The sequence below is a fragment of the Leptinotarsa decemlineata genome, unplaced genomic scaffold, assembly GCF_025532065.1.
Source record: "Leptinotarsa decemlineata unplaced genomic scaffold, Ldec_3_MD MMD2_P_RNA_scaffold_11, whole genome shotgun sequence".
Taxonomy (NCBI): Eukaryota; Metazoa; Arthropoda; class Insecta; order Coleoptera; family Chrysomelidae; genus Leptinotarsa; species Leptinotarsa decemlineata.
The window spans coordinates 1,871,574-1,894,386 of record NW_027412525.1 but is presented as its reverse complement, the minus strand read 5'-3'; the positions used below and the strand labels follow the sequence as shown (position 1 = coordinate 1,894,386).

General features: G+C 33.4%; 1 protein-coding gene across 2 annotated transcripts in view; it reads right to left on the bottom strand.

The window, feature by feature from the left end:
* Positions 1-22,813, bottom strand: part of sm (heterogeneous nuclear ribonucleoprotein L) — a 532,854-nt gene that overhangs the window by 102,801 nt on the left and 407,240 nt on the right. For both annotated transcript variants that reach the window (XM_074169375.1, XM_074169383.1), the window contains exon 6: positions 8,779-8,856. In XM_074169375.1, the coding sequence (XP_074025476.1) occupies positions 8,779-8,856 (78 nt within the window). The remainder of the gene's footprint in view (positions 1-8,778; positions 8,857-22,813) is intronic.

Genomic DNA, 22,813 nt, shown 5'->3' with positions numbered 1-22,813 from the left:
TACAGGGTGTTTGGTGTAGGTGCTACAGACCAAAATTCCATTTTTTAAAATAGAACGCCCTGTATATCATTACATATTCAGATGCTACGTTAAATTCTGATATCATTTTATGTTTGGTTTTTGAAATTCGGTTACGGCGTTGTTGAGTTATTGCACTTTTCCTTAAATATAAAGTTTCAAAAAAACTTATTTACTCGTACACGAATCCAGTCTATATCTTTTATTAAATTGAACTAGACTACTACTGAATACAAACCATTATTCTCACCTCTACGATACGATATCGATATCAGTTGAATATAATATTGAAATTCTTGAGAATGTGACTAACTTGAGGGTGAATTGCTTTATATTGGCACAATTTCATCAAGTAGCTTATGCTTGTTGATGCCATAGTAACAAATGTTGTTGAATTGTATCTACTTGTCAGTTCGATTCAGTGATTCTTTGCAAAACAGTAACTGTGTTCTTTGTGCGAAAACTCCAGTATGCCTTTCGCGTTTAGTCCAAGTGATTGCATTGATATGTTATTAATTTTTGGGGAATGTCAGAAAAACTGCCGTCAAGCACAACGTCTATACCAAGAACGTTTTCCAGACAGACCCATTCCGTCATGAATGACTTTTTCGAGAGTTGTAGAAAAATTGCGAACTGGGTCATTTCCTTCTACTATAAAGCATCGTCATCATACGAGATCTGTTAGACCTGAAGATTTAGAGATCAATGTGTTGGCTTATATTATTATTCATCCACATGTTTCTATCCGTACTCTTGCAGAAGAAGTCGGTGTGAGTAAATCTAATGTACAGAGAATTCTGAAAGAAAATAAATACCACCCATTCAAAATTCAGTTGGTACAAGGTTTGAAACCCACGGACTTTGAACGACGACTTGAATTCATTGCTTGTATTCAGGTAATATTACATGAAAGTCCTAACATATTCAGTCAAATTTTGTGGAGCGATGAATCGCGATTCCACAATAATGGAGTTATGAATCGACATAACAGTCACTATTGGTCTCAAGAAAATCCCCACTGGGTCCGCGAAAGTAATTTTCAAATTACTTGGGGTATTAATGTATGGTGTGGATTGTTCAATGGCCGCATCATAGGACCTTACTTTTTCAATGAAAATCTCAATGGATTGCGATATTTACATTTTCTAGAAAATGATTTGATCCAGTTGATGTAAGATATTCCCATAGCAGAACGACAAGGAATTTGGTGGCAACAAGATGGTGCTCCTCCTCACAATTCACAGGTTGTTACTGAATATCTGGATAGAACGTACCCAAATACATGGATTGGTAATAAGGGTCCAATTCGGTGGCCGGCTCGTTCCCCAGATTTATCACCGCTCGATTTTTCCTATGGGGTTATTTAAAAGATATTGTTTTCACTACTCCCCCTTTGAATGTGGATGATCTGAAAATGAAAATTCGACTAGCGTGCAGTGATATTACGCCTGATATTATAAGAGCGACTTGTACGAGAGAAGTGATTCGACGTTTCGAAGCCTGTATAATATCTAATGGGCATCACTTTGAACAATTTTTATGACTTATTTCTAGGTACCTACCATTCTTATGAAATGATTCATCAAGTTATATTATTTACATTGTTATTAATTAAAGATTTGTTTTTGAATACACCTCTTTCAATTTCGCAATTGTTTCATATTCAAAATGATTCCTGACTGGATTCCACAACTCAAAATTGAAACCATTACTTCGAACACCCAAAATTTTGACTAATTTTCATGTGATCTGATGCAGAGTGAATAATTGTATGAGATATTTTTAAAAATAATAGTCGTTCTCAAGACTTTACATTTTAAGCAATAACTCAACAACGCCGTAACCGAATTTCAAAAACCAAACATGAAATGATATCAGAATTTAACGTAGCATCTGAATGTGTAATGATATACAGGGCGTTCTATTTTAAAAAATGGAATTTTGGTCTGTAGCACCTACACCAAACACCCTGTATATTTAAAAATTATATCAAAATATAGCTCTCATGAACTCCTAAAACTTTTGTATGAAACATTTTTGTGTATCTCCTTCAACAAACCAGATATTGCCTGTCACATAAAATGTGGGACACCCGGTACACTCGATTTACCCGCGATGGTCACTTCACAACATACAAATTCAACTGACTGGGCTGTGGGCGTTTCCACTCCTGTCTTTTACGTTTCCACTACTGTCATTCTTGACAAACTGTATTTCATGCCAGTGTACAGTAGATCCAAAATTTCATGAATCTGTACTACAAAAATAAGTCCTACATTTCACAAAACTTTTTCATTCAAAGATCATTCTCTTACGATTTTGATTACTGTACTATGCATATTATATTATGGAAATCCATGCATGGGTGTCTCTCTTAGATATTTTTCTCACAAGCTTTGCTGACCCTCAAGAATATATAATATATCTGACCCATTCTGCAGTAAATATCTAATATATATTGATATATACAAAAAGTGCATTATATTGCTTCGTTGGCAGCATCCTTATCTCATTTTTCAATTTAAATATCCAAACATCAGTTACACATCCTTGTCGACATATACAAAGAGATCTAAATGGATACTTATGATGAAGCGGAGTAATACAGGAAATGACAGAAGCCACAATCATTCCGTTAGGTTTCACAACTAATTTGTTTGTGTCTAGAGAACAGGAGAATTGGCTAAGCCCATTTCTAAGAAACTTGGAATGATATATTTCAAATTAAAAGTATAAAAATATTGAAATATAACAAAGTCTTTCAAAAGCACAATCTGAGATAACTTATTCCCATCAAAAAGGGTTGAGAACTTTTTTATTGAGAAATATTTATCCAAAATTCAATCTATAGCAAGTGGATTTACATAATTAATGAAAATTGTCATTTTCGCATGATTCTTCCCACAGAGACTTGGGTGCTCTACAATAGTAGAGCTTGTCAAAAAATAAAAAATTGAAGAAATTGAAATGAATTTGTATTGTGTTGAATTCTGTTGATTCAAACAAAGTATGTGCAGAGATAGAAATCTAATAAAATAAATGATGCATATTCAAATTGAAAGGGGTATATTTTTTGACGATATTCATTTTTTTCATGTGATTTAATATTGCATCATTTAACAAATTCACATAGGGTAGCATATCTTTCAAAACAAACTACTTTCGATTTGAAAGCTTGAAAAAAATTCGTTGCTAGTTTCTTTTCAGATTTTCTTGGACATAAATACATCCATTTAATTATATTATTTCAAAACAATATTAATTAATGAAACAGCTTGTTTGAACAAATGCCAGTGAAATAACTAACATCCTTCACATATGTCGTCACAACAACGTTTGCTTACTACATGCGCCATTTGCATCGCAAGAAATTTAAAAAAATATAGCGTAACAAAGAACGAGAACCATGCAATAAATAACATGTCTAGTAGATAGGTTGGACGGAAAAGAATTTGGCACGTGCAACGAATACCTCGTAAACGTTTTGGGTGACGAACAAACCCTTAACAAAATTTAAATACCAGACCGGGTCGTCAATTCATTAGGAAAGGGTTTTCAACGAAGTTTAGATAGGCTGTAACCTTTTTATGTGAAAGTCAATATTTTCACAACAATCAGACAGTATTCGTCATTTAATATTTTTCATAATGGTAATATTGAACTCTTAATAATAATGTTAATACATTACAAACATAATAATTTCTAGAAGTTATCACATATACTATGTTTCAAAGCTCCCTATGAAAATGAAAAAGTTGAACCACCTTCAACTCTTGATCCGCGATTAAAACTCTGGTGCATTAATGTCAGAAGGACGATTCTACGAAAACAGCCCTTTGAAATATAAATAAAGGAAATAGTGTAAATAATAAACACTATTCACTATACTTTTCTTTGGGGTAATATCACAATAAATATTATGTATTAAAAAAACACTTTCATGAAAGAATTCTACCAATATAAAATTTATATCGGCACAATTGTATATTGGCCAAACCGGAAATAATTTATCGGAAAGAATAAAAGACCATAGGACTAGTTTTCTGAATGAGAAGACCAATTCAAAATTTGAAAACAATCTTTTAACAGAGGGTTACGAGTTCAATCATGACTACATTTGGAGAAGAAGGGTTCAAAATGCAACTTTTTGGATTTTTTTTAAGGACAAAACACGAGCACTATAGGACAATCCTTAAAACGCTCTAAGAGCATTACGTGTGCGAAAGTAGCAATTCACATTGGATTTGAATCGCTGGAGATCAGATCCATTTGGAAAAACTTCCTCAGGAAGTGTCGCTTCTAATGATAACATGAAATTGAATCTATCAAATTCCAACGGTCTTATCTCTAAAAGTGAAGAGTTACAGTCTCCAGATGACGCCAAATTTTGTAGCAGAAGGTTCTACCAGAAACATATTAATTTCAATATAGTAGTTATTTGTTAATGATATACGTGCCCTCCAAATGAAAGTAATACTCGTACGTCCACAACAAATATTTTCGATAGAGGTTGTTGAAAATGTCATGATTAACTTTTTCTAAAGCTAGAAGAAGAAACAAACAGAGCACCAACTGCGTAAAAATGATCTCTTTTCACAGTGGTATTCATGTTTTCCGCTAACACAATATTATCTTTATTAGTTTTCTGATTCATCTACTTCCTTTTATTAACTTTGAAACGATAAATACTTTTTATATTGAACATCAATTTGGAGTTCATGAATGTAGAATCGATAAAACTCTTCAATTCGTTTCATATCACTGAAAATTTGATAACTTCATATATTTTAGTTCAATTCACGGTCGAGTGAAGGCTTGACGTTTAATTTCAGCTCGAATGCCGATTTCACGATCGAGAAAAGTTTGTTTGAGAGCGTGATGCTTTGTTAGAGCAAGTTCACGGCCGGAAGTACAGAAACTTAGACATCCATGAATGAAATATTCCAGTCCTATTCTGGAAATTCTTACTCTTTGCATATACGGAAGACAGTTGAAAGGAAATAATAATTTCATGTGACTGAAAACATCAACTGGATATAATGATAACTATTACTTCCCTCAAAAAACGTTATATTGGAGCTTGACAAATGCATTTTCAAAATCAACTACTTTCGTGATTGCTACCATGACGAATATTGCAATATGTTCGACATGCATTCGACTACTGTGCAGGATTTTTTTGAATTTGTATCAAATAAATTCAATTTGCTGTAAGGCTGTAACTTTATATCTGACGTGGAATGTGCCAGGAGTGTTGTTTGACGATTATTAGTTTACGTACGATTCAAACGACCTTCCTTACCAAAACTGTATATCTAATATAAAAAATTCAATTGAAATAAACACATGATGATTCAGCATATTTCATAGTGATGATTTTTGATTTTTAACTAAAACCATGTCAATGTTTTTCAGGTAAAATTTTCATAGGAAAATGAGAATGGTCCGTTTATTGTGAATATATTCATGAAAACTCAAAATCATTTTTTAGAACAAAAGTACCAGAAGAAGCAGAATTTGTATTTTTGCTACTAAATTATTTTTTCTGATGTATAAAAACTTATAAAAAGTGACCAAATCGAAATCACTGATGTTTTTCTTCGATAAGAATCTTAAAAATCAATGATTCATCATTATTAACATATTCGTTCACACGTGATTCTCTTTCAAGTTCGGTTAAATAAAATTAACCGAAGAGAAAATATCGTGGAATTTTGAAACTAATCTACCTATCTACGTAACTAATCGACATCGACACATTGAAAGGAGTCTCTCTAATTTGAACCAGTTACAGTAACACAACGAGTATTTTACCATAAATTAGCAAATGTACATCATCTGTTGAGAAAAGATCACGACTAAATCCATTTTAAAATTGTACCAAAGTCTGAATATTACTGGAGTTCTTTCCCAACACCAAACCGTTATTTTTAACACTTCGACATGTGTTCAAATCACCAAATGATCATCTTCAAGAGGAAGATGACATTTCTGGGAGTTGAATACTGGGGGTTGATACCTCGTTGAAATGTATGATTTTTATAGTTCTGAAGTGAGAAATGAGTTTCACCTTTATGCCGTTAGTGGGTGGGTCTCGTAAAAATCTTGGGAAAGTCAAATCAATAACCCAAGTTGAGGAATAATTTGCCAAACACTCTTGTGAGACTTTTATAAATTTATATATCATCAATTATGACTGGGATCTTTCATAATCAAATACCTTACAAAAAACGGGACTGAAAAATTGTAAAAATGTTCATAATCTCAAAGTTGATAAACTTCGGTATGGCTTGTGAAATTATTTTTCTATATAAAAAAAATTCTGTTATGCTTCTCAAAATTTTTGGTTTGAGAGCGTGTGGTCTGCGAAGGACTTTTTATTATCTTTGCATATAGAGGAATATTTTTCCTGTCTCATTTTTTTAGGAACGGCGTTTAGTTGAAAAAATTTCAGTAGTGAATTGGGTTATTGTTTTCACTTTCTCAGGATTTTCACGTACACCACCTAAAACTTATGATATGAAGCAGAAATCTATTGAAAACACTTTTCCAGCACCAGAACAAAATTACTGTCTCTCGACGCGCGTTTCGCTAACCATGTTAGCAATTTTGTTCTAGTGTTGGGAAAGTGTTTTCAATAGATTCATTTTACGTCAGAGGTTCCAGTACGAACTATCAAATGAAGCAGAAAATCATACATTGTCAAAAAGTATATACCCCTAAAAAGTTAACGTGGGCTTGCAACCTATAATTCAAACGTATTCAAAAAACCCTTTATTGTGAGATTTTCCCTAAATATTTTTACAAAAACGCAAACGTAAAATTGTTCAGTGGAAATCTCACAATAAAGTGTTTTTTTGAATAAGTTAGTTATGGATTTCGGCCAATTCCATCATATATCTATAATTCAAAGTTGTGCCCCTCGTATACTTATTTCTTCACCCTCGTAATCCCATATGTGACCCCTAGCATCAAATATCGCGTATTCTCTTACAAAAAGAACTTTAGAACAGCCCATATACATGCACAAATGAATTCAGAACGAAATAAACGTATTCAAAAGGAGCAGTCTGCATGCTTCTCTCGATAGTTCTCTTATTTGTACGAGTAGGTATAGTTGAAATTGAGGCAGTCGAGAAATTATTTCGATATGATGCTAGAATGTGTTTTGGAAGAATTTAAATCGAGTACAATTATTTCCGATACATAACTCGCCTCCAACGATGTATTCTGTGCTCCTTCTGTAACAATCAATTGTTTCGAATAAGTTCAACCATTCTTATGAAGATTCTCCACTTTCATGAATTGAATGATATCATTTTCTTATATTCCTTACTTTGTAGTCACATATGTACTAGTAACGTTTATGTTATCAGTACTTACATCCTGAAGATATTTCTTGAATAGTGGTTAGCAGAATATTTATATTGTTATTTATTTATGTTTTATCAAATATTGTCCAGGTCCATGAGGGCTTCGGCAGAATACATATTTCAGAAAATCCTCCCCCCAAAAAATGTGTCTGCTTAGATTAGAATGGATGCTCTTTCAATCAATGCAAATCAAAACGAAAAATAATGCAATCTAAAAAATGTCTCTTTTATGTCAAGTACATAGACCGAATATTACAAAACAAAATACTAGAGAACACAACCATTATGAATACGTACTCATTACTGTATTACCGGTCATCACAATGTAGTATTCATTTTCAAGAAAATGACCACAAGTACGTCTTTTCTATTGAAAAAAATTTGGATATATATTCAAGAAAACATCTAGAAGTATGTCGAAATTAATTTGATGTGTTAATCAAAAATAAAGCCTTTCATTTTGATTATTTCTTGATTTCTCTTACAATTCTGAAATTAGAACTTCTCAATTAAATTTCCAATCAATTTGACGAATATATCGAGAAGAAATATAAACGTTGGTGAAAATGAAATATTTCCAATTCAAATTCGATTAATTCACACCTTTCAGCTTTCATATACAGTAGGTTCTGGCATATGCCTGACCAAAAACATAGTCACCTGGAGAATACCACGACATTTGTGCAGAAACAGCGTACAGAAATGTCTGTTTTTTGAAATTTTTTCTTGTTTGTTCCAAACAGAAAATATCTGACTGACCACTTACACTCCGGTTTCGGATTGCCATTTCTCATCAGTTACACGAAGACGGCAATGCCTGTCTATAGGTGATCCCTAACATACAAGAAACGTCTACAACTAGTTTCTCATTTGGTCGATTGAAATCCAATGTTACTCGTGTTTGCAACCAAAAAAGATCATATTGTGTAGGAAAATGGCAAAGACTAACATTTCGAATTTTCATTCTCAATGCCAATTTTTTTGTTCTAATGAGCAAATATAAGTTTTTGAAATGAGCTATTCTTTTCTCTCAAACTTTCCCTTTTTTTCTGGCTGATTATCTCATCTCACATTGTGAACCGGTCTGTAAGATTAATCGATCAGTGAAAATAAAAATTTAGAGTATATTCGTGAATTTTCCATCTCCAAGAAAGCGATTTCAATTCTAATTTAATTTCATATGAACAACGCCAATCAAAGCAGGAATGAACATTCTAATAACAATATAATTAGTGAGTATATACCTTCAGTAACAATTTTAGTTTCGCATTTTTTTGGACCAATGCATTGATTTGTCCTGAAGAGTAAATAGTTCTCAGCAGTATTATGTTATCACATTTTTATCAAACTACGATTTGAAATAATGGACCAACAGAAAACAACTTACTGTACGGCTGCGGTCGTGATCCAAAATGAGGCTCTTGCAGTAAAGGTTGTGGTCGCCCGTTGTTTGCGTTTTCCTTTACTGAAAAAAAAATAAAAGATTGATTAAACAAAAGCTCGATAATGGAAAACTAATTTGAATTTATAGAGCGGTGAAAGTAAACACCCTCAATTATCTTTGAGAGAATTAATGCAAGGTATTCAAGTTGAACAAAATATTTACGAAGCTTTCTTCAAGTTAGTTTCGAGAAAATGTAAGGTTTGATCCGGTTCAAATTACATGTAGGTGCTGGTGCAATCCAGACGCTTTTCAAGGGATTAAGCCGAACCAGATGGCACGTGAATTGAATTGTTCACATTCGGAAAAGTTAATTTCCATGAGAATCAGGTAGATTGAGAGAAGTCAATTCACTCCAACTCTACATCTAGCAAGCTCCAAGTTGAAATTTAATTAAAATTGTCTCCTTTCAAAATTGCTCCACATGGAAAATCATCCAATTCGTTCTCAGTCGTTATACAGGCTGATTCACGGTGGATGGCACGTTAGACGTTTCTGGTGAACCAGACAACGGATCACTTTGAAAATTTAATCTAGGGCATATTCGGACATTCTCTAGCCAACTAAAATATTTTCGACAATGCGGTGTTGCCGCTTCTATTAGAAAGCAGTAGCAACTTTGATTTTTTAAATGGAACACTCTGTATATAATATTATTTTTGGAATCTCCAACAATTGCCCGACAACTTTTCTTGATATTTCCCTATACCTATCTGTTACCGTTTTCGAAATAAAAATTAATTTCAATTTTTTTCTTCGAAAATCATGACTTCTAAAAATGCCGATATCTTTTAGTTAAGAAGTACTATGATATCGAAATTTGGTTTGGAGTTAGGTGATACTTGGACACTTCCCACACGTCAGCCTAATCTCCGTTACTTCAATACAGGGTGGTAAAAAAATACAGTTTTTTCGTTTGCTTGAAAAAGTTGCTGAATTTTGATTATTTTAAATGGAACACCCTGTATATTATTGAACATTCGGAAAGCTGCTGAAATTTGCTTTCTTTCTATGTATATCATACCTATACCTAACTAGTCAAGTTTCGGACTTAGGAACATTTATTTGTGAAAATGTCCCTTCAGAATGGTATTTCCATTCGGTATTTGGTAAGCAGGCCATGATTACTATTCGACAGCGTTGTGACATTCTCCTAATAATATCGACATTTTCGTCACTTCAGAAGTTGCAAATACCTTCAAAACGATGGAACAAAACTATTCAAACGAAGTTCTTATGAATTTGTTTATTATTTTTGGACAGTGTGACAAAATTATCAGCAGAACATGTAGAAAGTTCAATGAAATGTATCCGAATCTACCGCCAATGAACCTCAAGAAATTTATACGAATTCAGAACAATTTCAATGCATTTGGATCAACTTTAAAAGCACCAAGAAACTTGAAATTGGAAATATTGATATGAATAATTATAAAAAAGTAAAAGAATCATGTGGAATATTTCAAAATATGTTCGAATCGCTGGCCGTTCACTTCCAAGCACTTTAAAATGCGGGTGTTGACTGCTTTCGTGGTGGCAGATCTGATTTCATTGGGATCCAAATCTTCAAATGTTTGGGCAATCCTTTATAACAATTCATCTCTCGAACGCACGGGTATTTTGTAAACTTTTTCTTTAAACATTCCCCACAAATAAAAATCTAATGGATTAAGATCGGGTGATCTCGCTGGCCAATTCCATGGTCCCAAGCGCCTCATCCACCGATCGTCAAATAGTCTATCCAGTTCTGCGCTCACTTCTCTTGTGCAATGTGCAGGAGCTCCGTCTAGTTGGTACCAACAGTTTCGATAATCATCGAGTGGCAGATTATCCACGAAACTGTCTACAGTATTCTCCAAAATATTCAGGTAGCTTCTGGATGTTAATGACTCCTCGTATATCACGTACCTCAATTTGTTGTCCATCAACATGCGGATACATTTCATTGAACTTTCTACATGTTCTGCTGATAATTTTGTCACACTGTCCAAAAATAATAAACAAATTCATAAGAACTTCGTTTGAATAGTTTTGTTCCATCGTTTTGAAGGTATTTGCAACTTCTGAAGTGACGAAAATGTCGATATTATTAGGAGAATGTCACAACGCTACTGTCAAATAGTAATCATGGCCTGCTTACCAAATACCGAATGGAAATACCATTCTGAAGATACATTTTCACAAATAAATGTTCATAAGTCCGAAACTTGACTAGTTAGGTATAGGTATGATATACATAGAAAGAAAGCAAATTTCAGCAGCTTTCCGAATTTTCAATAATATACAGGGTGTTCCATTTAAAATAATCAAATTTCAGCAACTTTTTCAAGCAAACGAAAGAACTGTATTTTTTTACCACCCTGTATTGAAGTAACGGAGATTAGGCTGACGTGTGGGAAGTGTCCAAGTATCACCTAACTCCAAACCAAATTTCGATATCATAGTACTTCTTAACTAAAAGATATCGGCATTTTTAGAAGTCATGATTTTCAAAGAAAAAAATTGAAATTAATTTTTATTTCGAAAACGGTAACAGATAGGTATAGGGAAATATCAAGAAAAGTTGTCGGGCAATTGTTGGAGATTCCAAAAATAATATTATATACAGAGTGTTCCATTTGAAAAATCAAAGTTGCTACTGCTTTCCAATAGAAGCGGCAACACCGCATTGTCGAAAATATTTTAGTTGGCTAGAGAATGTCCGAATATGCCCTCCATTAAATTTTCAAAGTGATCCGTTGTCTGGTTCACCAGAAACGTCTAATGTGCCATCCACCGTGAATCAGCCTGTATATCCCCAATATTACAAAAATGTATGTTGAGAAATGAAATAGAATAAAAGTAAGTATTTATATGTGAAACATACATAGCCGCACGTAAAACCGACTGCTGGCGTGGCGACTACAGTATAAACGTTTAACTATATAAATAATTTAAAAAATAATGACTGAAACGGCCTACACACGCTACGATTTTACGTACTGCTTGCAGTACGATATGTATCGGTACTGCCGCAGTAACGATAAATTATAACGTGTGTAGGCAAATTGGGTGTTTTGCAGTATGCAGTCGTCGAATCGTTCGCAGTACAGAACTTCCATAAATATTGTATCAACGGTCGTGTCTGGGGTGGGCGTTGTAGACAAGTTGGAACGTGTGGAGCTTATTGTTGCGGCATTTACGATTTTATATCGTTTAAAGCACATCATTCAGGAAAAAGGGTTTTATATATTTCATATCATTATAATGGATATGAAAAATAAGACGTTCTGAAAAGAGTTTATTGCTGTATATAAAGAAAACAGCTGCCTGTGGCATGTAAAATCAAAAGATTACGCGAATAAAATAAAGAGAAATTCAAGTTGCGATATTTTATTTGCGAAATTCAAAGAATTGTTCCCAAACGAATCTTAAGAAGTAATGAAAAACAAGAACAAGAACTTCCTTCAGACGTGACTTATGAAAAGTTCAAATCTAAACCTCGGCAGTACGAGCTGTTGTGAGGTGTGGATAAAACATGGCTGTACTGCATGCCGTACGATTTTCTTTACAATTTACAGTTCAATATGCAGTACGAAAAATCGTAACGTGTGTAGGCCGCTTTACAATGGAATATGTCTGGCAGTAATGATTTAGAAAGTGAAAGTGAGCAGTCTCCTTGCAAAAAAAGCAAAATCACACTACGAAACATTATCAAGTCATCAGTAAGTTAATTATATTTTTGTATTTTATAATTAAAGGGTACATTTATCTACACATCAAACCCGCGTATATTTGGTCTGTCTCAAGGGTCAGTAAATGATAAATACACTCTCTAGTTAGAATAAAATTTACACAATTTTCATGGCATATAATATTTTCAAATTATTGGAAAAGAAAGTTTTTGGCTTTCTACTATTCCATCTTGATACAAAAAATGTGGGAATCTTCCAAAGAAAAAAGGGAAACAATGAATTTCAAAAAAGTTACTTTATACATAGATGTGTAGATAATTCAAAGAAGTAACTTTCAGACACAAACGGAAAAAAAGGTATCCTGAAACAGCTACTTTTATATAAACTTTGAATTACACGAAAAAAATACTTTCGAAACAAATACTTTTATGTGAACACTGAATTATACAAAAAACACTTTTCTCTACTCAGTTTGTATTCCAAACATTCGTTATGGAATTGAATCAGATATCATTCACAAGATTCCTATACAATATACTGAATGAAAGTAAAAATCTGATTCAATATCATAGCGAGTGTTTGGAATACAAACTGAGTGGGGAAAAATGTTTTCTGTATAATTCAGTAGTCATATAAAAGTATTTCTTTCAAAAAAATTCCATTCGTGTAATTCAAGGTTTATATGAAAGTAGCTGTTTCAGGAGGGCGTTTTTTTTCACTTTTTGTTTGAAAGTTACTTCTTTGCATGATCTACACATCTATGTATAGAGTTACTTTTTTTTAAATCGATTGCTTCTTTCCTTTCTTTGGAAAATTCCCAAATTTTTTGTATCAAGATGGCGAAGTATAAGGCCAAACTTTTTTTCCCAAAAATTATTCACTCCTGAAAATATAACCTTTTCAGTTTTTAAATTAATTATTTATTAATTTTAATTTCATTCTTATGACTCAAACAGTTGCTTGACGAATAGGTTTAATAAAGGCTGACAAAATTGTATTTCAAATCAGCCGATATCGAGCAGCGCACGAATGTTTTTCTTATTTGTAATCAAAAGGATCATCAAAAAATTGAATATTTAATTAATTTTTTAATGATGCTGAAATTTATATTGAAACATTTATTATTGATATTCATAATTTAAGATCTTTAATAATATATTGCAATAACTAGCTAAAATTCTTGAGTTTATTAGTATATTAAAGCCACATTAAAATATTCTCATGTATATTTTGATTACATATTTCAGTACCCAACAATCATGAAAGGGGTCAAATATTATTATCAATGATATTTCACATCTGACAGACGTCTCGTGACGGGTCACTAAGAGTAAAACTTATTTTATTTCTGAAGTACATTAGTTCAGTAAGTCTGATAGAAACTTTTCTTCTAATCCATTTATAACATGCTAGTTCAACCAATTCAATAAAAACTGAAATAATTAAACTCAAAGGACGGTGTAAGAAAAGCACAAACAAATAACACGTCGAGTTTCATCGTGAAGTTGTTTAAATCACTAAAGAATTCCAAATCCAAATTTCAAATCCTTTTAGTGAAATTTAATATCAAAATACTGAAAATAAAGAAAAATTAGTTGCATCATCCAAAAAAAAATATATATACCTATATATATATATATATATATATATATATATATATATATATATATATATATATATATATATATATGTTAACTCGAAGATTCTCACGGATAAAGTATGATGAGCTGTTTTCTCGGGTTTCGCTCCGTGTTCTGTGTATTTTCTCCCCATAAGGATTATTTTCACAACGTTTCGGCAAAGTCTCATTTGCCATCTTCTGGTGATGTCTGGTTTTTTTCAACTAGACTGATTACTTCGAACTCTGTGTCTCAATTTATAGGGATGGATGTTTCCCTTTACCTGCGTTGCTGCCACTACCTGTGTTTGTTCGACTACCTGTTTAGGTCTTATTACCTGAGCTGCCTCTCCTGTCTCTGTTATTGTACCTGTATTGTCATGTACCGAGTTTTGCCTCTGAAGTTGAGCGGTCTGATTGCTTGTGCGAAGTGATAAAACGGATCTCCATGTTGATGGTAATCTTTGCGCATCATCCCTCTTGTTCATATTATTAGGTCGTTTTTCAATTTCGATTGCCTCTCTGATTGTTCGTGAGTAAAAGTTTTCGTTGCTTGCTAGCATTTTTGTGTTGTCGAAATTGATGTTATGTCCTGTTTGGACATATATATATATATATATATATATATATATATATATATATATATATATAGTGTTACCATTAAAGTGCGCACCATATGGGAAACTTTTTTTTTTGAAAAGTTTCAATGAAGTTCAACTTCGGCACTTGTTTGTGCTTTAAATCTAACTTAAAATGATACGGCCAACTGCGATCCACTGACGTTCAGTGTTTGTCAAATTCAACTTTTTTTTGGAAAAAATTTAAAAAGTGCCTTTCTAAATCGAATTTAACAAAAAGTTACTTGAGAAAGTTGTGTCTACGACAATTTTTTATCCATATGCCAAATTTTATGCAACTAGGATAAAGTTAACGTTTATTTATTTTTGACAGATATCCCCTTTATTTTAAAAAACAAGTTCGGAAATCTTTGATTTCGAAAAAGCAGAGGCAACTAAAAAAATGCAAATAATTTCGATAAAACTATTATTATTATTATTATAAATTTTAAACAACAATAATATTATAGAAAATACGAATGGGTACAAAAAATTACTTATTGATCTAAATGAGGTTGTCAATCACTTATAGCCTACATTTCAGTATGTCGTCCTCCACGTTCAATACAAATTATGGTCCTTCTACTGATATCTGTAACTGCATTTTTAATAAATCGGGGATTTATATTTGCACAGCACTCGCGAATGGTATTGGTGCGCCACCAAGCTGATACCATAGGTCGTATTTAATATTTTAAGGCATATTATCTAAAACTTCACTAACCTCATTATTTAAAAGGTTGAGATAACCGACGAATGATAAATTTTCCCTAAAGAAAAATGGTCCAATTATTTGGTCGTTAAGTATCCCACACCATACATTAGTTTTAAAGAATACTGATCACCACATTCAACTGTGAAATTGGGATTTTCTTTGGCCCACCATCGGCATTTTTGAGAACTTACCGTTCATTTGAAGAGAACGTTGCCTCATCTGTCCATAAAATTTTATACGGAAACTTTAGATTTTCTTCTCTCTCTCCTTGAAACCAGACTGAAAACCCCAAACGGACATCAAAATCTCGTTCTATTTATGTGTTAATAAATTTTGGCTTGCAAGGCCAAAATTTATTCTTTATTAAAATTTTCTTTCTTGTAATCGGTATTTTTTATAATATCGGTTATGCTCGTTTGTCCATCTTCAATAACTTTTAAACAAATGTTATGTTGGGCTTCCTCATCATATTTACTCGGAGTGTGCTTTTTCTTAAATTGATTTGCTACGGATCCTGTTTCTCTGAATTTCGACATTATCCTTGGCACAGTAGTATGTTGAACAGTTTTTCCTGGATGCCGTTCATTAAAAATGTTGCTACTTGCCGGTATGGTGTAATCTCACCACATATTGAAACTATTTCTATTCTTTTCTGAAGAGACATCATTATTGCAACAATAACTGTTAAAAATTTGACAAGTAAATCAACAACTTGACACTACCATAGCATGCATTTTGTTTGTCAAGACCTACTTAAAAATTTTATTCAACGTGATTAAGCATCCTTACCGCCCTAGTTAGTGTTTATAAATAATCTGTAAATACTGAATATTGAAATTTTAATGTAATTCCAACTCTAGTAATTTTATTAATACTTATTGCAGTTTTTGAGTTGTGTCTGCTTTTTCAAAATTGAAGGTACTGACGTTTGTTCAAGAAAATAGCCAAGTGATTGAAACTTTGCACCAGTCATGTTAAAATTTTTATAGCAAATTTTTAATTTCTCTCTAAAAATGTCCGTATTAGTAAAAATGTATCAGAAAAGTTAATCTCCATGATGAGTTTGTTATATGAATTGATGACAATTAACCGAACTTGTTTTTTAAAATAAAGGGGATATCTGTCAAAAATAAGCAAAACGTTAACTTTATCCTAGTTGCATAAAATTTGGCATATGGATATAAAATTGTCGTAGACACAACTTTTTCAAGTAACTTTTTGTTAAATTCGATCTAGAAATGCACTTTTCAATTTTTTTCAAAAAAGAAAGTTGAATTTGACAAACACTGAACGTCAGTGGGTCGCAGTTGGCCGCATCATTTTAAGTTAAATTTAAAGCACAAACAAGTGCCGAACTTAAACTTCATTGAAACTTTTCGAAAAAAAAGTTTCCCATATGGTGCGCACTTGGTCTTCACGATGAGCGTTCGTTAGGATCATATTATGGAGAACGATTTAAAATAAAAACTTGAAATTTTGTGGTAGTGGGTTTTACAAAATGGCCTTCTCAACTGAAATATTTTCAACTTCCGGTCTCTTTCCGTTATACCGAAAGTTGAGGGCATCTTCCTTATTTCAAATGGACCACCCTGTATTGTATTACATTTTGAATTTCTCAGCACATTTTAGGCCCACTTTGTATAACAATATCTATATCCAAATTTGTTAGTTTTCGAGATATTAATTTTTTTCTGAAGAATTTTATAATTACAGCACCACTCCGAAAAAATCATACCTCATAGACAGTAACAGTTGAAAATGTGAAATTTCACAGAATTATACCTTAAGCATCAAGTCATGAATAGGTCTATCGAATTTTCGAAAATAATTTGCAGGGTGGTCGAAATTTCCACCTAAAGCATAACATCGAGAAAACTGATGAAACACGATTTTTCAAATGGAAACCATACACTATAGGTACTATTATTTTTGGATACTACGAAAAAAAAGATATGAAATTCATGAAGAATGTCCTTCCTATACCTAAAATACACCCCTGGCAAGTATATCCGATATTGGGAAATATTTGAAATGTAAATTAATCGAAGCAATACCAAGAGGAAGAAAAGCTTTGTTGTTGAGAATGTTTCTAAGAATCGAAATGCATAATGAAATACAGAGTGTCCCATTTAAAAAAATATCATTTTATGAACAATTTTGAAAACGCGACTGTCAATTTTTTTGTGGCATCGAGAAGCCCATTAAAAATACTACTAGTTTGCCTATTCAACCGAATTCGTAGCATCAATAATAACTGAGTTGGCAATGAGGCCGACTCAATTTAGAACAAGTTCATAGTTTTTATTATTTCACTATTTTGTTAAATAATAAATTTATTACCCATCTTTCTTGACTGTAAATGTTTCGGTCAAGAAAAAAATTAATTCTTAAAAACGTAAATGAAATACAAATCAACACGCAGTACTTAGTTGATGTTACTGAAAAATCATTACGTACGTGAAAATAACAGGATTTTATAGAAACTGCCTATATATGAAAAACATGAAGAATGTAATACAAAATGAAGAAAAAATACTCAATACAAAAATAAAATGTTACATCTCGGCCTTTTGGACAAGATGTCAACCTGCTTCTTTTTCGGCATCTCGAATTTTTTCTAGTTATCACAAAGAAAAAAACAGTGTGTCCTTCGTTATCAAGATTCTCAATCTAACTTATTGTTCTCGTCTAATTACTCGTAGATTGCAGCAAAAAATAACCCCAGAACATCAAGAAAGATATTTAATTAGCAAGTGGAGTTCTGTTACCATTTACCTCGTTGAATGATTTACACAAACTTTGAGACTTTGAGAACTTCATAACGCTTTCCACTACCCGCATTAGCCTTATCTGAAAGCCCTGAAACTTTTGCAATTCTCGAGTGTTATTAGCACTAAGCCAGCTTATCTGCCTATACTATCATATGTTTCCAGCTCCAACTATACTGCAGTTGGTAGAGAACTACAAAATATTTCATCATGGAATATTTGTATTTAAATTTTCAGGTAGATTCATTTAATATGCCCGAAGAATCTTTTGTACAATGAAATACGTGTAACGTTTTGTTAACTTCACAAAAACTGTTAGTAAAATACGGATGGATTATCATCAAGTATCAGCAAATTCCATTAAATATTCTAAATACTTCAGATTGTTGCAAAAATCAAATATTTTTTGACAAATTCTATGGTTTTTATTGATAAGTAGTTCTAAGAACTTTTCGTTGTAAATTTTCACCTTCATTAGAATATTTCATTTTTATTTCTTAGGTAACAATAGTTCCTTAGTTATAAACAATGAACTAAATGCCTCATTCATCTTAATTTGTTGATAACAATTGCCATTTTTGTGTGCTGTAAAATCAATAAAATACGCATTTTTCATTCTGGATCTAATGAGCTATTTTTTGGAAAATATTTATCTATTGAACACGCATGGAGACACAAATTTCTACATGTGAGCTCAACTTGTTGTTATTCAAGGCCGTTTTTCTGCCAATTTGAACATTGCTTTCACCTACAACTGAATTATGTATTATATACAGGGCGGGGCATCGAAAACGGAACAGATCGAATATATTCAAAACATGTTTTCTGGAAAAAAAATGCGAAAACACGTCGATTTATAATGCAAGGGGGACATCTTTCTATCATAACCTCAACTGTCATACCCACCCGTCGGTCACTATCACCCAAACAATTTGAATAGGAAAAGTAGTAAGTGACACATATCATTGAAAAGGTAATTTCATAAAGAATTGGACCATGTCAATTTTCGCTACCTAACTTTCTATTTTGCGCCCTCTGACGGGAAAAAACTTTTCCGTATTCTAAATTATGATACTTCTTTTGCAAGCTTATTTGTCATAAATTCGCTAACAATGCAATATGTAATTTTTCTAAGACAAAAAACAAAATGGCGGCTCCACAATGCCAGACAAGATTTGAAATTATGGTTCGATTTGATTCAAAATTGATAAGTGGGGGTTTTCAGAGTCGGAAATTATGATTTGTTTGTCAATGCAAAAAACAGTATGGTGGCTCCATACATAGCGGACGAAATTTGTGGACATTTCTTCAACATAACCCCACTGGCCTGATAATCCGTTTTGCCCTTTGTAATCATAGTATAAATATTTATTATTTGGATTTTCCAAACCCACTGAATAAACAGCGGAAGAAAATATCATACGTTTCATTGCCTCTGTGAAGAAATGCTAGCCCCGGCAGTATAGTTGTTACTTTTCTGCTTAGTTGAATAAATAACTATTTTTTGCCTTTATACTATTACTTTTATCCACAAAGGGGAACGACGTAAAAGATTTCATGGGATTTTATGGTGGATTCGATAGAATCTATTACAGATTTACTGCATCACAGTAACAAAAATAGAGTAACAAAGTCAACATTGATGAATGACATCAGCAGAAGATCTCATGTCATTTTCACTGTAACAAATTCAAAATGCCTTTACGCGCAAATGTTGAAGCAATTCATTCGACTGATAGTTGGTTCTTTGTGAAACGGGTCTAACGTGAACATAAAAGTATCAATACAAAAACCTGTCAATACAAAAATTTCTGCCAAGATTCGCTCATTGCGTTTTTCCCCATCTCTTGCTTGACACCCATTCCAACAATCTTGTGCCATGTATAAGTAGGTCTGGCTGGATGTTTGTCATACTGTTCTGAATATATTGATTGCCCAATAACTGATAGCCTGATGTATTCCAGTTTCTCACAAAAACGTAAAACATGACAAACTACCTTTGTTCCTTTTTTGCATTGCTTCAAGTGTCCTCTGAATTGACAATATCCAGGCAGTAACCTAGTTATTAATCTGAGCAAATCTCTGCTCAGTTAGTTTTTTTCTTGAATTTTCCCTTTATAAGATCATCCCGTGTATATTCCCAGGTGTATATTTCTAGTAAATTGAATTTTTGTATTGTCCCAGTTTCTGATCTAAGTTCGTACCAGAAATTTTGGTTTTCCCGTAACTGATTCAGGCCCTTATTAATCTGTGTCTGATACATTAAGTAGTTAACTTATTCCTATCAGTTTTTCAGGACATCCCCCACCAGTTGTCACCTCACAAACCACAAGAGGAGACTAAATCATCTGTCGGTAACAAATAAGACAGATGGGTATCCGCGGCTAAGCTAAACAGTGGAGACGGGAGTGGGTTAAACAACTTAGCAAATTTCAAATAGATCTTAATGGGCGCCAGGTAAATTTAATCCTCCAGATACCCTAAGTAACTCACAATATCAATAACTTACCAATTAATATTGGAAATAAAAGATAAAGGTCCCCAATATGATTTATTCAGTAATCCTAACTTACATGGATTAACCAACAACGCTTCTAAGACAACAATGCAATATTCACACTACTACGCGATGTTCAAATGTCCATACAAGAGCGCGGTGTATATACCACGAATTCAATCAGCCATAAATTACGGTAGTAACGACGCTCAAAAAAAACTACAATACGTCGAGTAAAACTACCACGAAAATTGAGTAGGTGAAATCGTAAATACTAGTATCGGATGGTAAGACAAACTCGTTTGCGTCGCGTGAGCTCAGGCGTAGGCGCATCGGTGTCAATCAGCAATCGTGAAAGGAAGAATATACCTCAATTTCCGTTTCACAAATATCTATGTCAATCAGGTATCAATAACAAACTCTTAATCAATAAACGATAAACAAACACTATATCAACAGGTATCAATAAACATAAGGGCAACAATTATTCAAATATCTCAGTATATCACAAATATTCAATTAAATCAATTATAACTTGCGTGCTCCTTTTGGGCCACCCGGTATATGGTGTTAGGCTACCCCGTAGTTCGACGGAAGTGGATCACCCTGTAGTACTGCTGAGATGGATCACCCTGTAGTACGGCGGAGATGGATCACCCTGTAGCACCACCAAGATAGATCACCCTGTAGGGCACGACAAGCTGGACCAGTAATGGATCATCAAATAAGACCCAAGAAGAAAAAAAAGGAAAACAGGAACCCGTAACGAAGACAAAAAAAAAGCAGGAAGAAAAACCCTACGGAAGAAAATTCTCAATCAGAATCAGATAAAAACAAGGTGAGATTCAACCCCCATTCAATAGGACTATTTGACTAATCAATACCCCTGGTATATTTTCATTTAAGCAAAGTAGCAAGATAACAAGAGTATATTTTTGGGTGCCCTGTATAACCATATGACCCGTAAAAATCAAGAAAATTGAATGAGTGTTGAAACCTCTCTTCAATACTAATATTCAGTTGAGATATAACGATGGAACCAGAAATTACTAAAATCATTTAAAACACATTTAATGGTAAAATTCTTACCCTGGCCAAGGGGTTTTCTATACGATTCTTCGTGTGCGGTGTTCTGCACGGAAGTCCTGCTGGGACTTGATGAGTGACTGAGGGCCTTCTGTTCCTTATGAATCTAGAGACGAGAAACGAAGGTTGTAGAATTGAAGAAGTGATATCATAGCTAAGATCACATGAGAGATGCGACAGTGATTCAGACATACCTAATTTCGGAAATCCTTCCACCTGGCACGAGTTCGGTAACCACCACAAATCCTCAAAAGAGCTTAAGTTTCAGACTGCAAATATCCACACCAAAATGACCAATCAGTCTTCCACTATACAATCCTGACTTGTAGAATTAATCCCCGTGAAGGATGGCACAAATACAACCAAATATATCCTACAATCAGTCTGATGGTACCCTTTGAACTCCGAACCAAGCTCACCGAAGGCTAACTTCCAAATACTAAGCGACTGCCACATCTGACAGCTAACCAGTTGTTGCCACAGTGCATCCAATCTACACTACAAGCACCAAGGGGGCGCTGTGCACAACATCATACATCTATCAATTCCTCCACAGCCACTTGAGACAATATCAACAAGTCCATAACCCATCAAAACTCCTTCTCAAAGCAATGCAACCCTAAAACAACCCTTGACAACTTGAGTAACCGATAAATCCTCCACCCGTGAACAACTGTAGAACTAGTTCGGTGTAAGTCGACGGAACGATACTACGAAAGTTCGGCAGATGTCAACCAACAGCTGTCTCTTAACCTTGTTTACGAATATTTACAAAATATATTGTTCCAACCTATTTTCAACTATTTACCAATCCTTATTCATGCGATGGAATAGAAACATACAAGGTAAGTCGCCACATCCTTCCCTTTCAGTACAAATATTAGAGCATTCGTATTATTCAGATTATTTACCGAAAATATCAAACAGTATTCAGAAACCCAGAGGTAACTAATATTGTTTTTCAGGCGATATGGCTCTAATATGTCAGTAAACCTTCTGGAAGTGA